General features: G+C 36.7%; 2 protein-coding genes across 2 annotated transcripts; one reads left to right on the top strand and one right to left on the bottom strand.

Moving 5' to 3' along the window:
* Positions 1–462: 462 nt before the first annotated feature.
* Positions 463–4,907, top strand: emb (embigin). The gene is made up of 8 exons (XM_079814754.1): positions 463–774; positions 1,090–1,149; positions 1,376–1,565; positions 1,717–1,799; positions 1,898–2,025; positions 3,320–3,608; positions 3,703–3,733; positions 3,830–4,907. Exons 1-8 carry the CDS (start codon positions 669–671, stop codon positions 3,891–3,893), a joined length of 951 nt encoding a protein of 316 aa, XP_079670880.1. The 5' UTR covers positions 463–668; the 3' UTR covers positions 3,894–4,907.
* A 62-nt stretch (positions 4,908–4,969) lies between these two features.
* mrps30 (mitochondrial ribosomal protein S30) lies at positions 4,970–14,709 on the bottom strand. Its single transcript, XM_079814703.1, has 5 exons — positions 14,127–14,709; positions 13,356–13,501; positions 13,088–13,193; positions 9,207–9,383; positions 4,970–5,290 (listed from the first exon to the last, which is right to left on the bottom strand). Exons 1-5 carry the CDS (start codon positions 14,683–14,685, stop codon positions 5,028–5,030), a joined length of 1,251 nt encoding a protein of 416 aa, XP_079670829.1. The 5' UTR covers positions 14,686–14,709; the 3' UTR covers positions 4,970–5,027.
* Between the last annotated feature and the right edge of the window lie 402 nt (positions 14,710–15,111).

The raw sequence follows: 15,111 nt of genomic DNA on the forward strand, positions 1-15,111 counted from the left end.
AAATGTAATTTTCCCCTATAACTACTGAGCTTCCAGTGCAAGTGTATCTAATGAAATGTTTACTGTAAGATAAATTGTGCTGTTTGAACCATATGCTTAAACAAAGAAACAAAAAAAATGGGTATTGCTCCTTTAAATGTCAATAACAGTACAGAACGAGAGGGGGAAAATCATATATTATGGGTAAATAAATAAATAAATAAATAACAGTAATATTCTTTATTCTTTATTTAATATAATATCCCCACCCCCTCTCTTTTCATTGGTCTACTGGATGATTGGGTAATTTATTTAGGTCAGGTGTGATCATTCATTATGTTGATATATAAGTTGTATTTAGTTGTATATGTTGTTTGTCTGACAAAGACCTTGTGGTCGAAACATTGCACGTTAATAAATGCCAAAAAGAGAGCATGAATAGCAGTGTGCCGGTATTTTAGCTAAACACTGAGATGTGCCAGCAGTCGTCATAGTGCCTGCTCCATCTCAACAGAGGGTGATGTTATAGGCAGGGCTGTAGCCACCTCCTGACGCTCATGGTTAATTTAAAACAGGAAGTTGCAAGCGTACACCAGTCTTACCAAGTCACCATGGCTGCAGTAAAGGATGGGTGAAGGGAGGGGGGATTGGTCTCTGGGGACCTGCTTCCAAAAACAGACGCACCAGAAATGATGCCTCGCACACAGCAGAGCTGCAGGGAAAGAGCGCTCTTCTCCATGGCTAATGTCATGCACCTCATCTTACTACTTCTCTACTGTGATGGAATGAACACAGGTTTGTGGACGTCTGCTTTTTAGTCTATTGTAACATTTATGAGGCTGTGTTATGTCATTTTCAAGCTTTGACATTATGACCTTGTTATCAGTTAGACTGAAATGAAGTCCTCTCGACTGATCTTCCAGTGTTTCTATAGGGGATGTTAAAGTGATTGCACAATTCACAAATGTTTTTATTATTATTCAATAAGCTGAGGCTTATAGTAATGCAAATCTCATTTAACCTTGACTAGGCCTGTCTCCGTAGTAGAAAGGTGAGTTAGTATTGTAAATTCAATGCAACATTTTATAACACAATGTCTTCTTTTTCCAGAGACAACTCCTTCCCCAGAGTCTGATCCTGTAATTACAACCAAAAAAGCTGAATCCAAAGGTACGGTTATCCTGTCATGTCGTATTAGCCAACACAAGCATGCATTTGACATCGACGGATGTATTAAAAAAATTATAAAAGTGTACAAATGATCAAATACATGATTAATATGTAAATGTAGTCATCATTTTGTACAAATGTAATCAAAAATAGCTGAATTTAATTTACACAATTGCAACGAAGAGGTTTGTTTTGCTGATTGGGCTACAAATGTTTTGGCATACAGGTCAAAGTCAAGTCATTATTGAAGAGCTTGCAATCCTGACACCGCAATATATAGAGCTTTTATGTAACTTAACTGATATGCCAAATAACCCCCTGTACATTACTGGCTATTGGACTAAAGATGGACAAGAAATTGAAAACTCTGAAGAAACTGTAAATAGAAACAATGAACAGTATATTCTTAAAAGGACGTAAGTGGATGTCTATTTCACAAAATAATTGTTTCATTTCTATTAAATGTCAAAATAACGCGCATAAGAAATGTTAAAGAATCAAACAAACAATTCAGTATTACTAAACAATGACATAACACTGCTCTAAGTTGTTTAACCTTCTTCATAGTTTCCATATACAGGCCAGAGACCTGGGAAATTATTCATGCGTCTTCAGAGAAAATGAGGCACAAGTAACATTTGTTTTAGATGGTATGTTTATCCTTTTATGCACATCTTGGAATGGTTTTCATATTCATCATCGTTACAGATTTTGGCGGTTAAACTGATGTATTGTGCTTTTCCTCAAGTTCCGGAAATGAAAGAAAAAAGAGGCAAGCCGATAGTGAGCTACATTGGAGATTCAGTTGTACTCGAGTGTAAACTCAAACACACACCAAACACATGGAAATGGTACAAGGCAAACGACACTGAAAAGGTGAATCAGAAATGGGGAGTGTGGGATTGATTATTCTTAAATGAGACATTACCACGCAATAAAAGGGTTATTCATATACAGTGTTATTATACTATTATAGTATCTATTCATATTTTTCAATATGGTGTGGAGTTGTGTTAATCTGTTTTATGATTTTATTCTACATGCTCTTATAGTTAAATTTTTTTAATGTTTCATGTCTATTATTTTATATTGATATTGAGGTGAAACTGTATTGTCAATTTCTTTATTTTACTGTGAATCTTTTATATTTGTTTTCAAATATATTTATATTAACTTATTATTTGTATGCTTATATGCATATATTATTTGTTTAGAAGAAGCACTTTGCGTTGCATTTCATGTATGAACAGTGGTATACAAATAAATGTTTTTTTTTTATATTACTATTTTATTATATTTTATATTTCGGTTTAGCTTTATTTTTTATAAAAAACAATATTTTATTTTTTTATGAGTCTTCAACTCAAACCTATTTTGGTAACACTTACAACAAGACAAGGTTTAACGGGATAGTTCACCCAAAAATGAAAATTCTGTCATGAATTACTCACCCTCGTGTCGTTCATCTTTGTAACACAAATTACAATATTTTTGATGAAATCCATAGACAGCAATTTAAAGGTCTTATGGGTTTGGAACAACATGAGGGTGAGAAATTAATGACAGAATTTTCATTTTTGAGTGAAATATCCCTTTAATAACTACACGAGTTTACGCACAAACAATGAAAAACACTTCTAAAACATTTATTAAATTCAACATTTACTAATGCATATTTTTTAAATCAAAAGTTGTATTGGTTTATATTTTGTAATGGTCCTGAGCTAACATGAACTAATAAACAATTTAATTTGTATTGTTCATTGTTAATGTTAGTTCATTAAATAAATAAGGTTAAAGGGACAGTTCACCCAAATAAAAATTCTGTCATCATTTACTCAAGTTGTTCCAAACATAATTTTCCGAACAGTTGCCATTGATTTCCATTAGTATTGGGGGGGGGGGGGGGGGGGGGGAAGCAGAAGATAGAAATTCATACAGGTTTGGAACAACTTGAGGGTGAGTAAATGATGACAGAATTTTCATTTTTGGGTGAACTATCAACTAATTGGAACATATTTACCCTTTTAGTTATTTGCCAAGGCAGCATTTCTTTTCATCTAAAATGTATATTTTATTCAATCTTTATTTCGGTTACTGAAAAAAAAAAAAAAAGTTGTAGTTTAAGTTTTGCTTAACAATAAGAACTCAATATTTTTCTCTTTCACAGGTGCTCATCAATGCCACTGTAAATCCTCTAAACTATAACATCCTTATTAATGGAAGTAAAACAAAACTGACTGTACTGAATCTGACTGAGGAAGATTCTGGAAAGTACATCTGCAGTGCGGAGTTTGATATCAAACCCAGCGAGTCATATGTAGTGCTGAAGGTCCTGTCGTACACCGAGCCTCTCAAACCCTTCATAGCCATAATGCTTGAAGTCATTGTCCTGGTCACACTGATTTTACTTTGGGAAAAATGCAACAAGCCGCAACAGAACAACTGTTCTGAAGGAGGTACAGTACGACTTCAATGATTAAGAGGAATATGTCGGGAATCGTTGTTCATATTTATATAGAGCGGTCTCAAATGAACATTTTCCTTTTGCAGATAATATCTACTCCGAACAAACCAGAAAACTGTAAGTGTATTTTCAGATCAGTTCATATGATTTTAAAGATTCACTGAAGAGTTACAAAGTAATAATTGTTAGTGATGGTGCTGATTTCTGTTCTAGCACTCATGATGACAGCAATGGAGTGGAGAACAACACAGCAAGACAAAGAAAACTGGAGCACTGAGATTTCATTTAAACAGACCAAAGATGCAGCGCGTGATTATATAAAACATTTGTATTCGGCTTTTGAATTCTGTGGCTTGAATCGCATACGCAATAAGGTTTTTTGTCTGTCACAGCAGTATCCTATATCATATATATTTATATTCCTAATATTACGTTTTAAATGTTTCATAATGTTATTGTAAAGGGTTCAGGGTTCATATGACCCATTTTGGACATTAGTTTAATAATAAAGGTCAACTAATGATGAAGCCAATTCCTTTTCTGAAGGCTTTATTAAAGGTTTAGATCGCTTTACATGATGAACATGGCTGTTATTCAAATCTAAATCAACGCACATGCATAGAGGTCAATAGAAGCTCCACTGTGCTTGTTTGTTTGACAAGCGGGGACCAATGAGGTTTGTTCATCGCGTAAAGTCTGGACTTTAGTTGTGTGGACTTTCAATGGAGGGACAGAAATGAAGAGCAATTATTAAAAAACATCTTAAGTTGCATTTCAAAAAGTTGTATGGGTTTGGAACAGCACTACAGTGAGTAAATGATAACATAAGTTTCATTTTTTTGGGTGATTTGTTGACTAACAAACAATGTGTAATCTTTTTATCAATATGAAAATACATTCATTCAGTTTTTTCCCTCCATTTCTGTCACCTTTGGCTTGTTTAGTTAGGTACACATAATATTGAGCAATATTACTGATCTGACTGCACTGAAACTATTGGATGAGAACTCAACTGAGCTGAAAGAAGACATCACTGTTTTCTTTATAGCTGAATTGAACTCATTACATCTTTGATGTACTTTACACAGTTATTGAACTGAAATTAATCAACACTGAGGTGATTTCAACTGAATAATGACTGTTTACTATTGTATTTGAGCTTCACTGCAGAATTGAATTCTGTTTGCATTATTGAATCGACGTTGTCCTGTTTATCCCTGTAAAGCTGCTTTGAAACAATCTGTATTGCATAAAGCACAATATAAATAAAGGTGACTTGACTCCAAAACGCACTCTTCTTTTAAACATCTAGTTTTTAAATGAAACTTGAATGGAGACAAAAACTACGCAGCTGTATATATATTATGTTTATTGACACTCAGAACAATATCATATCCATGCTTCAGCCTTCTCACTGTGGTTTGTTCAACAAAAACTGCAGCAAAAGCCTCAGAACGGCATCATTCCAGCCAACTATGTCTCCGTCTGTGACACTCTCATACAAACGCATGCTTTCTGAGCCCCAGCATAAGTTCTTCCTGGCATTGTTGCCATCAGCCCTTGGACTCAGAGCCAAAGTATTGAGCTGATAGCAGAAAAATGAGAAGAACTGCCCATCTGTGATGACAGCCTGAGACACAAACGGCCTGCTCACGTCCTCTTCACTCCAAAAGCCTTGGCAGAAAAAAACATTTTTAATTAAGGAAGTAGGGTTTTTTAGTTGTTGTTTATAATAGAGATCACGATTCTCCAACAATTTTAGTTGGACAAACCTAACATGTAAACGTTTTGAATGAATGATTCAAGTTTATTTTAAAAGGTGAGTTACAGGGTTCGTACAAATACTGTAAAAGGAAACTCCAGGACTTAAGGACTTTTCAAGCACTACTTTTTTGGTTTTCAAGGACTACAATCTGAGATCTCACTTATCAAACAATATCTTTATTTTCTTTCAAAATAAAAAAAGGTAAATAGATGATTAAAAATAAACTATATATATATATATATATATATATATATATATATATAGCATTAATTTCGCATGAAATTGTTTTATAAATAAAATTAAACACTAATTTCACATACAATGGGGAGCACAAGTATTTGATACACTGCCGCTTTTGCCAGTTTGCCCACTTACAAAGCATGTAGAAGTCTGTAATTTTTATCATAAGTACATTTCAACTGTGAGAGACGGAATCTAAAACAAAAACCCAGAAAATCACATTGTATGATTTTTAAGTAATTAATTTGCATTTTATTTCAAGTATTTGATACATCAGAAAAGCAGAACTTAATATTTGGTACAGAAGCCTTTGTTTGCAATTACAGAGATCATACGTTTCCTGTAGTTCTTGTCCAGGTTTGCACACACTGCAGCAGGGATTTTGGCCCACTCCTCCATACAGACCTTCTCCAGATCCTTTAGGTTTCGGGGCTATCGCTGGGCAATACGGACTTTCAGCTCCCTCCAAAGATTTTCTATTGGATTCAGGTCTGGAAACTGGCTAGGCCACTCCAGGACCTTGAGATGCTTCTTACGGAGCCACTCCTTAGTTGCCCTGGCTGTGTGTTTCGGGTCATTGTCATGATGGAAGACCCAGCCACGACCCATCTTCAATGCTCTTACTGAGGGAAGGAGGTCGTTGGCCAAGATCTCGCGATACATGGCCCCATCCATCCTCCCCTCAATACGGTGCAGTCGTCCTGTCCCCTTTGAAGAAAAGTTTCCACCTCCATGCTTCACGGTTGGGATGGTGTTCTTGGGGTTGTACTCATCCTTCTTCTTCCTCCAAACACGGTGTCGTGGCAAAATTTCAACTATCACCGCATTACTGAACAAGAGACAAACCTTGCTCAATTGTCTTTATAAAGATTTATTTTCTTGCAAGCAAGAGCCCACAGTCAAAACAGCCATACAATGCCTGCATCAAGTGTGGACTGGGGACACAAAGAAACTACAAGCTCTTATACCCCCAATGTCTAAACCCCCTCCTCAGGAGTTTTCCACTCCACACATGGTAAAAGTGAAAAACACAACACACAAATGGCCCCCTGCTGTCTTAATTTAATTAGTTCTATCCGACACCTTTGGTCCTGGGTCACAACCCAGTCAGTGTGTTTGTTAAGCTTACAGTGGTGTTTTGCATGGCCGAAACAGATGTTGACTCCTGTGTGAACTCAATCATAAATGATTTAATCTTCTTCTGTGATTAAATTTTTCCCCGACAACGGCAAGTGGAGTTTAGACCAAAAAGCTCTATTTTTGTCTCATCAGACCACATTACCTTCTCCCATTCCTCCTCTGGATCATCCAGATGGTCATTGGCAAACTTCAGACGGGCCTAGACATGTGCTGGCTTGAGCAGGGGGACCTTGTGTGAGCTGCAGGATTTTAATTCATGGCGGCGTAGTGTGTTACTAATGGTTTTCTTTGAGACTGTGGTCCCAGCTCTCTTCAGGTTATTGACCAGGTCCTGCCTTGTAGTTCTGGGCTGATCCCTCACCTTCCTCATGATCATTGATGCCCCACGAGGTGAGATCTTGCATGGTGCCCCAGACCGAAGGAGATTGACTGTCATCTTGAACTTCTTCCATTATCTAATAATTGCGGCAACAGTTGTTGCCTTCTCACCAAGTCTACAATTTTATCCCTGATGTCCTTACACAGCTCTCTGGTCTTGGCCATTGTGGAGAGGTTGGAGTCTGTTTGATTGAGTGTGTGGACAGGTGTCTTTTATACAGGTAACGAGTTCAAACTGGTGCAGTTAATACAGGTAATGAGTGGAGAACAGGAGGGCTTCTTAAAGAAAAACTAACAGGTCTGTGAGAGCCGGAATTACTGGTTGGTAGGTGATCAAATACTTATGTCATGCAATAAAATGCAAATTAATTATTTAAAAACCATACAATGTGATTTTCTGGATTTTTGTTTTAGATTCCGTCACTCACAGTTGAAGTGTACCTATGATACAAAGACCTCTACATGCTTTGTAAGTAGGAAAACCTGTGAAATCAGCAGTGTATCAAATACTTGTTCTCCCCACTGTATATTCAAGGTTCAAAACAAGGCAGTACAATTCTGGTCACAGCTGAAGAAAAAACATTTTACAAGCATTTATTTTAATAATAAGCTAATTCGATTTTTATTTTGAGAACACTATCATATACATTGTTTCTCACAGTCTTTTCTTAGACTGTGGAAGGTGGACCACGTTCCTTCTAGGGGGGTTCCGGGGGAATGCAAGAACATTTTAAAGATAAATTCATTATTCTGGTGCACTGAGATTTCTAAATTAAGAGCTCCAAGCTATATTCAGTGGGAAAATTGAACAAAGAAAAAGTCTGTGCACTGACTTTTACCTGAACTTTAAAGGGGACTCGTGCACTAAAGATGTGTGGATCAGCTCTAACATCACCTGAATCTGCTGTTAAAAATAAATCATCCACCCGCCAACCGCCTGAACCTATGATATTCTCTGATTTAGATATTTGCACCAAATCATCACATTACAATTGTTCAAATGCTCAGTTTTAAGCATGATGATATGATAACATATCACACTGCAGTAGGCTGCTTTTAAATTAACATTTACTTAAAATAAAAGTTCTTTTTTGGCTAAATTACATTTCATTAATAGCCTAAACACAGAGCTTTACGCCCTTCAAACTTAAATTGTCACTGTTTCATTAGGTTTCAATCATTGTTGGAAAACACTCTTATCATAACTTCTGTTAAGCTTGTGAATATTTTTGTTAAAGCTGTTAAGTTATAAAGCAATATTTCATGTAGGGTTTTTCCTTTGTTTTATATAATGACCACTGGGAGGTGCTCTAGGCATACATTTTCCTTGATTGGTTTTCCGTGAAGAGAAATACTCCGAAAGCGAACCGCTTAGAACGATTCAGTCCAATTTGGTGAACTGTTCGACCAGATCACTAAAAAGAACCGGTTCAAAAGACCAATTATTTCATGAACCGGACATCACCATGTTGAAAACGAAAGTAAATAGTGTCGCACGTTCGTTCCGTTTTACCGTGAAATGAGAGTTCTGTGTAATCTTTATTAAAATGAACATGAATGATTTAGCTCTCATCCACCCGCCCGTGTATCGCAGCATGTGACTGCAAGTCTTGAGTTCTCACCAGCAGTAGGTGGCACGAAATTTGACGGAGGCAGCCGCCTCGTAATTCCCCATGCAGGAAAACCCCTTGTCTTTTTAATACTTTAAGCACTTTTCAAGTACCTTTTCATAAATATGGCTGTTTTCAAGGGCTTTCCAGGACTTAAATTTCAAAAAGTCAAATTCAAGTACTTCAAGCACTTTAAGCACCTTGTACGAACCCTGGAATTACCAAAGCAGATTTGAATGTTCCGTGATTTGAATGTTCTGCTGTGATCGTCAAAGTTTTAAAAGACATGGCCGAATCGCTGTAATTGAGGAATAAGATTGGGTGTTTGAATAGAGTTTGCGATATTTTAACGATCAATCATGCAGCTCTAGTACATTTTAACCCGCGCACAGGACAATTCTGGCATTATTTAAAAATAATTACCCCAAAAAGATCCAAAGCTTAAAGAAATACTAACCTTGATACATAGCCTGTGCCCCTGTCCATGCAAACATGCTGGCAATACCGTTCGCTCTTAGTGACACCTCGACTTGATCAGAGAGGCCTCTCTTGCTCATTTTGTCCCTGCGAAACCTATCAGGGACCATGTGAAACTGCGTGTGACCATAGCAGCATGGATCTTCCAGTTTGGCGCCTGTGGAGTAAAAATTTAAATTTAAATTCAAAACAAATAGATCATTTATCATGTACCACTGGAGGCTATGCACTACAGCAGTGGGTCTAAGCTGTTATGTACCAGGTCTAACAAATAGACAAAACATATTTATTATATATATAACTAATCTTGAATCATTTTTAAAAAAGATTCATTGGGGCCCCCTGGAAGTTTGCTGAGGACCCCTAGAGGCCCCGACATCCGGTTGAGAACCACTACACTACAGTGATTTTACTACAGATAGTGATGGGAGAAATGAACCCAAAGAGCTCAGTTCTTTGTGAAGAAAGCAAAATGAGCCCCTTTTTCCTGCTTCTAACACATCAACTTTGAGGATAAAATGTTTACTTGCTGCCTGATATATCCCACCCACTAACAGGATGAAGAGATAATCAGTGTTATTCACTTCACCTGTCAGTGGTCATAATTTTATGAACAATGCCTGTAATTCATTAAATGAATGAATGAATAAGAAAGACTGAGAATGAGGCATAATAGAGTTATAATCTAACACTAAGCTTTTCGTAACATTGAATCAATTGCTTTGCAATATTCACCATTTTGAAGAGCTTGAAACTCCACACGATGGTGACCCCTGCTGGCCAGAGTAGTGTAAATGTAGCAAACAGACCAAATATGCATAAAAACATCTTTTACACATCAATTGCTAATGTTTTCTTGAATGTGTAATCTATTTAAATGCAATTAACACATCATCTAATGCCATTAAATATAAAGTGTCTTTTTTAATATGTTATTTTATTAAATTGTAGGGCTTTGTTTTGTTTGTTTTATGGAGAGCTTTGTTAATCAGACCAATAAGAGACTTTAAACTACAACTCTTCCTTTTTTATTATTCAATTGTGTCATTATGTCTAAAAATGTATAAACTTGATTCAAGGACCGGTTAAAAACCTAGATATAAACACAGGTACATTGGTTCACAGAGATCATCTCTCTCTAGAGGCAGACAACTGAAATTTCGTAACATTTTGAAGCAGTTATGTTGTAACGAAGCCTCGTTTACCAAAACCATGTGACTTTGGCAGTTTGATACTGGCTTGAAACAAATGATTCTCAAAGTTTTCGAAGCTTCATGCGTTTCAAAAGCGCCCATCACTAACTACAGGTGTTCATAAGAGTTGCTTTTCCGACTACTACTGACACCAGCAATGTGATAAGTCACAGATGCTAAATAAACAGATAAATGACTAATAATACAATGATTTTTTATGTATAATAGTGAACACTTCTTTCACGTTATAGTTAACAAGCAACATTTAGTAACTGTATACTTTAACTAACTAAAGTTGAAGTACACAATTACTGAAACGGAAATAAAAATACATTAAAGGGGTGGTTGCATGCGATTTCACTTTTTAAACTTTAGTTAGTGTGTAATGTTGCTGCTTGAGCATAAACAGTATCTGCAAAGTTACAGCGCTTCAATGCATAAAGTTCAATGCAAATGGAGATATTGTCTTTTAAAGTTATGGCAGTTTATTGCCTACAAAAACGGCCGGTTTGGACTACAACAAGCTTCTTCCCGGGTTGGTGACATCATAAACCCGTGCTATTAACATAAACACTGCCCCCGCGAACACGCAACAAAGTGGGCGAGGCCACGTCACAGTCATTACGAAAGAGAGAGAGCTGTTGCAGACAGGGCCGGCCCGTGGCATAGGCGGAATAGGCAAATGCTAGGGGCGCCACTCATCCATAGGGCCGCCAAAATGTATTACTGATACTATTTTATTAATATTAATTTGAAATATTACCAAATAAAGCGCAAAAAAAAACGTAACTAAGTCCCCGCATCTTTCCGGTCCGCCTCATCAATCTCCCCCCGCGGATCAACTTGAAGTGCGTCAGAAATACAACGCGCGATCAGTTTATCGTTAGGGGAATTTGTTGTGTCGCGTCGCCTCTCGCAGACAGGGTTGCTTTCATTTTTTAGGGTGCTTGGCCATTCGCGCCAGGTGTTGACACGGTGTAAGTTGCCTGATTATTTATGACGGATGGCCGAATTGAAGTGTCTAAAAAAGACAGAAGCCCTCTGATGCAGGGAAGATAAGGGATACACTGCTCTTCTTACATAGTATTTGTGTCTTGTTTCTAGTCTAAATATCTAAAATTCCTAAGGTTGAAGGTGCATTTACTAGATAAGTTAAATGACAGAAGATAGTTTTCTTGAAAATAAAATCAAAATGAAGTGAGTTTTTGCTTAAAACAAGCAAAATGATCTGCCAATTGAGTAGAAAAATAATCTTGTTTCTGATTGAAATCTTGTTTCTGTCCCAAACAGAAATAAGATTATTTTTCTCACCCCATTGGCAGATAATTTTGCTTGTTTTAAGCAAAAACTCAAGACATTTTTCTTGTTTACTTGAAAATAAAATCAAAATGAAGCATGTCATTTTACTCATCTAGTAAATGCACCTTGATTTAAGAATTTTTAGATATTTGGACTGGAAACAAGAAAAAGATTCTAAATAAGAAGAGCATTTTTTGCTGTGTAAAGACAGAAGTAAAGGGATGTAGGCAAATTAGTTGAACAGTTAATGAACAGTTTATTTAATTGCATAGTAGTAAAATACTAATGTTTGCTAATTAATTCCAGTTATTTTTACCTTAAACTTTATGCAAGCAGCTGTTCTGGGTTCTCCAGAGGCCACAGCCAGTGTGATTTTGTAAAAAATAAATAATATTAAAATATTAAACGCATGTAATATCACTTTTTTAATAGCCTAATGTTTTTACTCTGCAGTTGTGCAGTTTTAAGGGGGTGTATAGCAATTTTAAAATGTATTTGCCGAAATTAGTAATGATATTTATATACAGGTTTATTTAAAACGGCAACATTTTATGTAAAATTCACATTAAATATCAAAATTTCCCAGTTGAATTCCTGGTGAAAGCATGAATGCTCATAGTTTAGTGGAAGATTGCTGCCATCTACTGGAAAACAAACACTTTTGCTAGTTCTCAATGAATAGTTTGTGCATGAATGTTAGATTCAATTACTCTTGCTATTTGTGTTTAGGCTGTAATGTGGCATAGGTGTAATATTTGTACAGTTTTACTATCATCAGCCTTTAACAAATAAAAAACAATAATAATATCATGAACATAATGATGGGGTAGAATGGACTGGACATCATATAAAACAACAACAACAATAAAAATAAAACATCAATGCATTACAAAAATAAAACAGTACGAGTGTTTCCACAACTTAGACTGATAATGTGTAGTGCTAAACCTTGATACAAGGGGCACCAAGTAAAATCTTGCCTAGGGCAGCAAATTGGTCAGGGCCGGCCCTGGTTGCAGAACTACAAACTACATTTGGCCATCTAACCAATCTAAGACCATTGCGTTTTTCGGAGGGATGGGCTTCATAGAAGCCGGAAGCAAACGAGCCGTTCAAAGAACAGTGGAGACAGCGGTGTGGAATAAAGGTAAAATATAAGAAAAATATGGCGTTTAAAAAAAAAAGAAGTATTAAGACATGTTATACTGCGCCCCATAAACACAACCAAGCCTAGAAAAAAAACACGGAACCGCCCCTTTAAAGCTAAATAGAAATATATAAAAAAACATAAAATTACAAAATTAAAGCTAATTGAAAATATTAATAAATACTATATTGTATAAATCATGTAAGACTAGAAGAGACCAACCTATGAAGATGTTGTTGTCATACTGTCTCCTGAACAAGGGGAGTCGATCAGGAGCCAAACTGATAACAGGAACTTCAGCAGAGATCTCTGCCTCAAGAGGAACAAACTGCAGGAAATGACATCACTCTTAAGCACATATCATACATTAATGCTATTCTTGCAAAATATTGCATGACAACCAGTTACAATTTAAACACTACCTGTAGTCATGATTACATTTGCATAAATGATATTCATCATAATGTGATCCACTTGCACATTATCCTACCTCAGGAAGTTGTTGTGGGATTCTGATCTGACTGTGAGGTTTGTCATCAATCTGGAATCTTATGGGCTCGATCCGTCCACTCCTGTGTCCTGCTGGAATAGTCCTTTCTCCCCGTAACCAGTAATAGTTGACTTGAGGGTCAAAATCTTCAAAAGATAAATACGAAATAAATTATAATAGCAATAGTCTTTTCTTCCCTATCGTGACGTATATCCGAGTGAAATGGCTCCTCGAACAAGAAAAAAAAAGTAGGGTGCGACTTTTTGTCCATCTGGAATTGATTGGCTCCTTAGAGCAGTGACATGACAGGTATGAAAGCGAGGCTGTGAGGGATAGACTTACTGTGTTTTCAATGACATCAGCTATAAAAAGCTGCATAAAGCTCTTAGATCACTTATCATTTTTCACAGCTCATGTTGTCTGGAGTATGTCTACTCAGTACTGACATTTCTTCAGAAAGATATTTTTGCAGTGTTTCGTCAGCAGAACAATCCACACATTAAATAACAGTACAACCCACTGAAAAGATGCATGTCTGTCCTTCACAGCCTCGCTTTCATTCAAAGGTGCTGCTGCTGAGAAAAAGGTTTATTGCTGTGATTTCAAGTGATTGACAGGTTGTCCCGCCCTCACGCCAGTAAACACGTCATCAGAGAAGAGAAGGCAAAATATTGCATAAAAACAAGTCAGTTTTATTTTTTTAGAGAAGTCTCACATGAGAAAACTGTTTGTTGCAATAAAGAGAGTAAACATGGTGGAGGTCAAACTCACCTAAACTAGACAGGCACAGCACGGGGTTTTCTTTGGCCAAAAGGTTTTTTAGACCACACACCAGGTTCCTTAAAAACGGAGTGACGAACTGCTCTTGCTCTTTGTGGATGAAAGTTCTCCCTTTCTTCAAGTACCAGTGTTCTTGTAAGATGAAGCTGCAGACTACAGATCGCACCTCAGACAACACAGACTCATCAATCACCGGCGCGGACTCGGTGTATTTCTCTGGCACGCCGCTGAGATATGCGGTTTTGGTGTAGTGCTGGTACCATTTATCCGCGTTGAGAGCAAATGTCTGGGGATAAATCACGTACTTCTTGCGCTGAACGCGAGTGAGCGCTCGGATCTTCTCCTGGACGGTGCGCGTGCGCAGCTCCTCGAAGAACTCAGTCACCACGCGCCTCTTCGCTGACTTACTCTTCGCGGTCCGAGAGGGCAGAACAGGTGGATATAAACTCTTTGCCGCGGAAGCTTCAATCTGGACATTTCTGTTACAGGCGAGGCGCGCTGATGTAGTGCAGAGAAAAGGATGCAAGGGCAACCTGCTGCAAGACGCCATGTTTCTCCCACATGAAGTTATTCTTTGGTCATTCAGTGTCCCTGCATGGTTCTCTACTGCCATCTGATGGAGTGGATGAGGCGAGAATAAAACTAAGCGAGAAATGTATCATTATTCACAAAAAAACTATATGTATTTCCTGTAATAACTATCATGAAACCACCTAACATTTATTTGGGCATTGTACTTATTCATTTAATTTATACTGTGGCATATAGGAATTTACAAATGGAAAATATTTATTTCATAAATGTACTTATATTTTTCGCTGTTTCACTTTCATAAATTCACGTTTATTAAAAAATACATAATATGTAATACACACACATATATATATATATATATATATATATATATATATATATATATATATATATATATATATATATATATATATATATATATATATATATATATATATATATA

Source organism: Gobio gobio, assembly GCF_949357685.1.
Source record: "Gobio gobio genome assembly, chromosome: 4".
Lineage (NCBI taxonomy): Eukaryota > Metazoa > Chordata > Actinopteri > Cypriniformes > Gobionidae > Gobio > Gobio gobio.

Coding starts and splice junctions, on each gene's coding strand:
- mrps30 (XM_079814703.1), bottom strand. CDS start 14,685: ATGGCGTCTTGCAGCAGGTTGCCCTTGCATCCTTTTCTCTGCACTACA. Junction 13,502..14,126: donor GCTGTGCCTGTCTAGTTTAG/GTGAGTTTGACC, acceptor TATCTTTTGAAG/ATTTTGACCCTCAAGTCAAC. Junction 9,384..13,087: donor TGACAACAACATCTTCATAG/GTTGGTCTCTTC, acceptor TTTACTCCACAG/GCGCCAAACTGGAAGATCCA.
- emb (XM_079814754.1), top strand. CDS start 669: ATGATGCCTCGCACACAGCAGAGCTGCAGGGAAAGAGCGCTCTTCTCC. Junction 3,609..3,702: donor GAACAACTGTTCTGAAGGAG/GTACAGTACGAC, acceptor TTCCTTTTGCAG/ATAATATCTACTCCGAACAA. Junction 3,734..3,829: donor TCCGAACAAACCAGAAAACT/GTAAGTGTATTT, acceptor TTTCTGTTCTAG/CACTCATGATGACAGCAATG.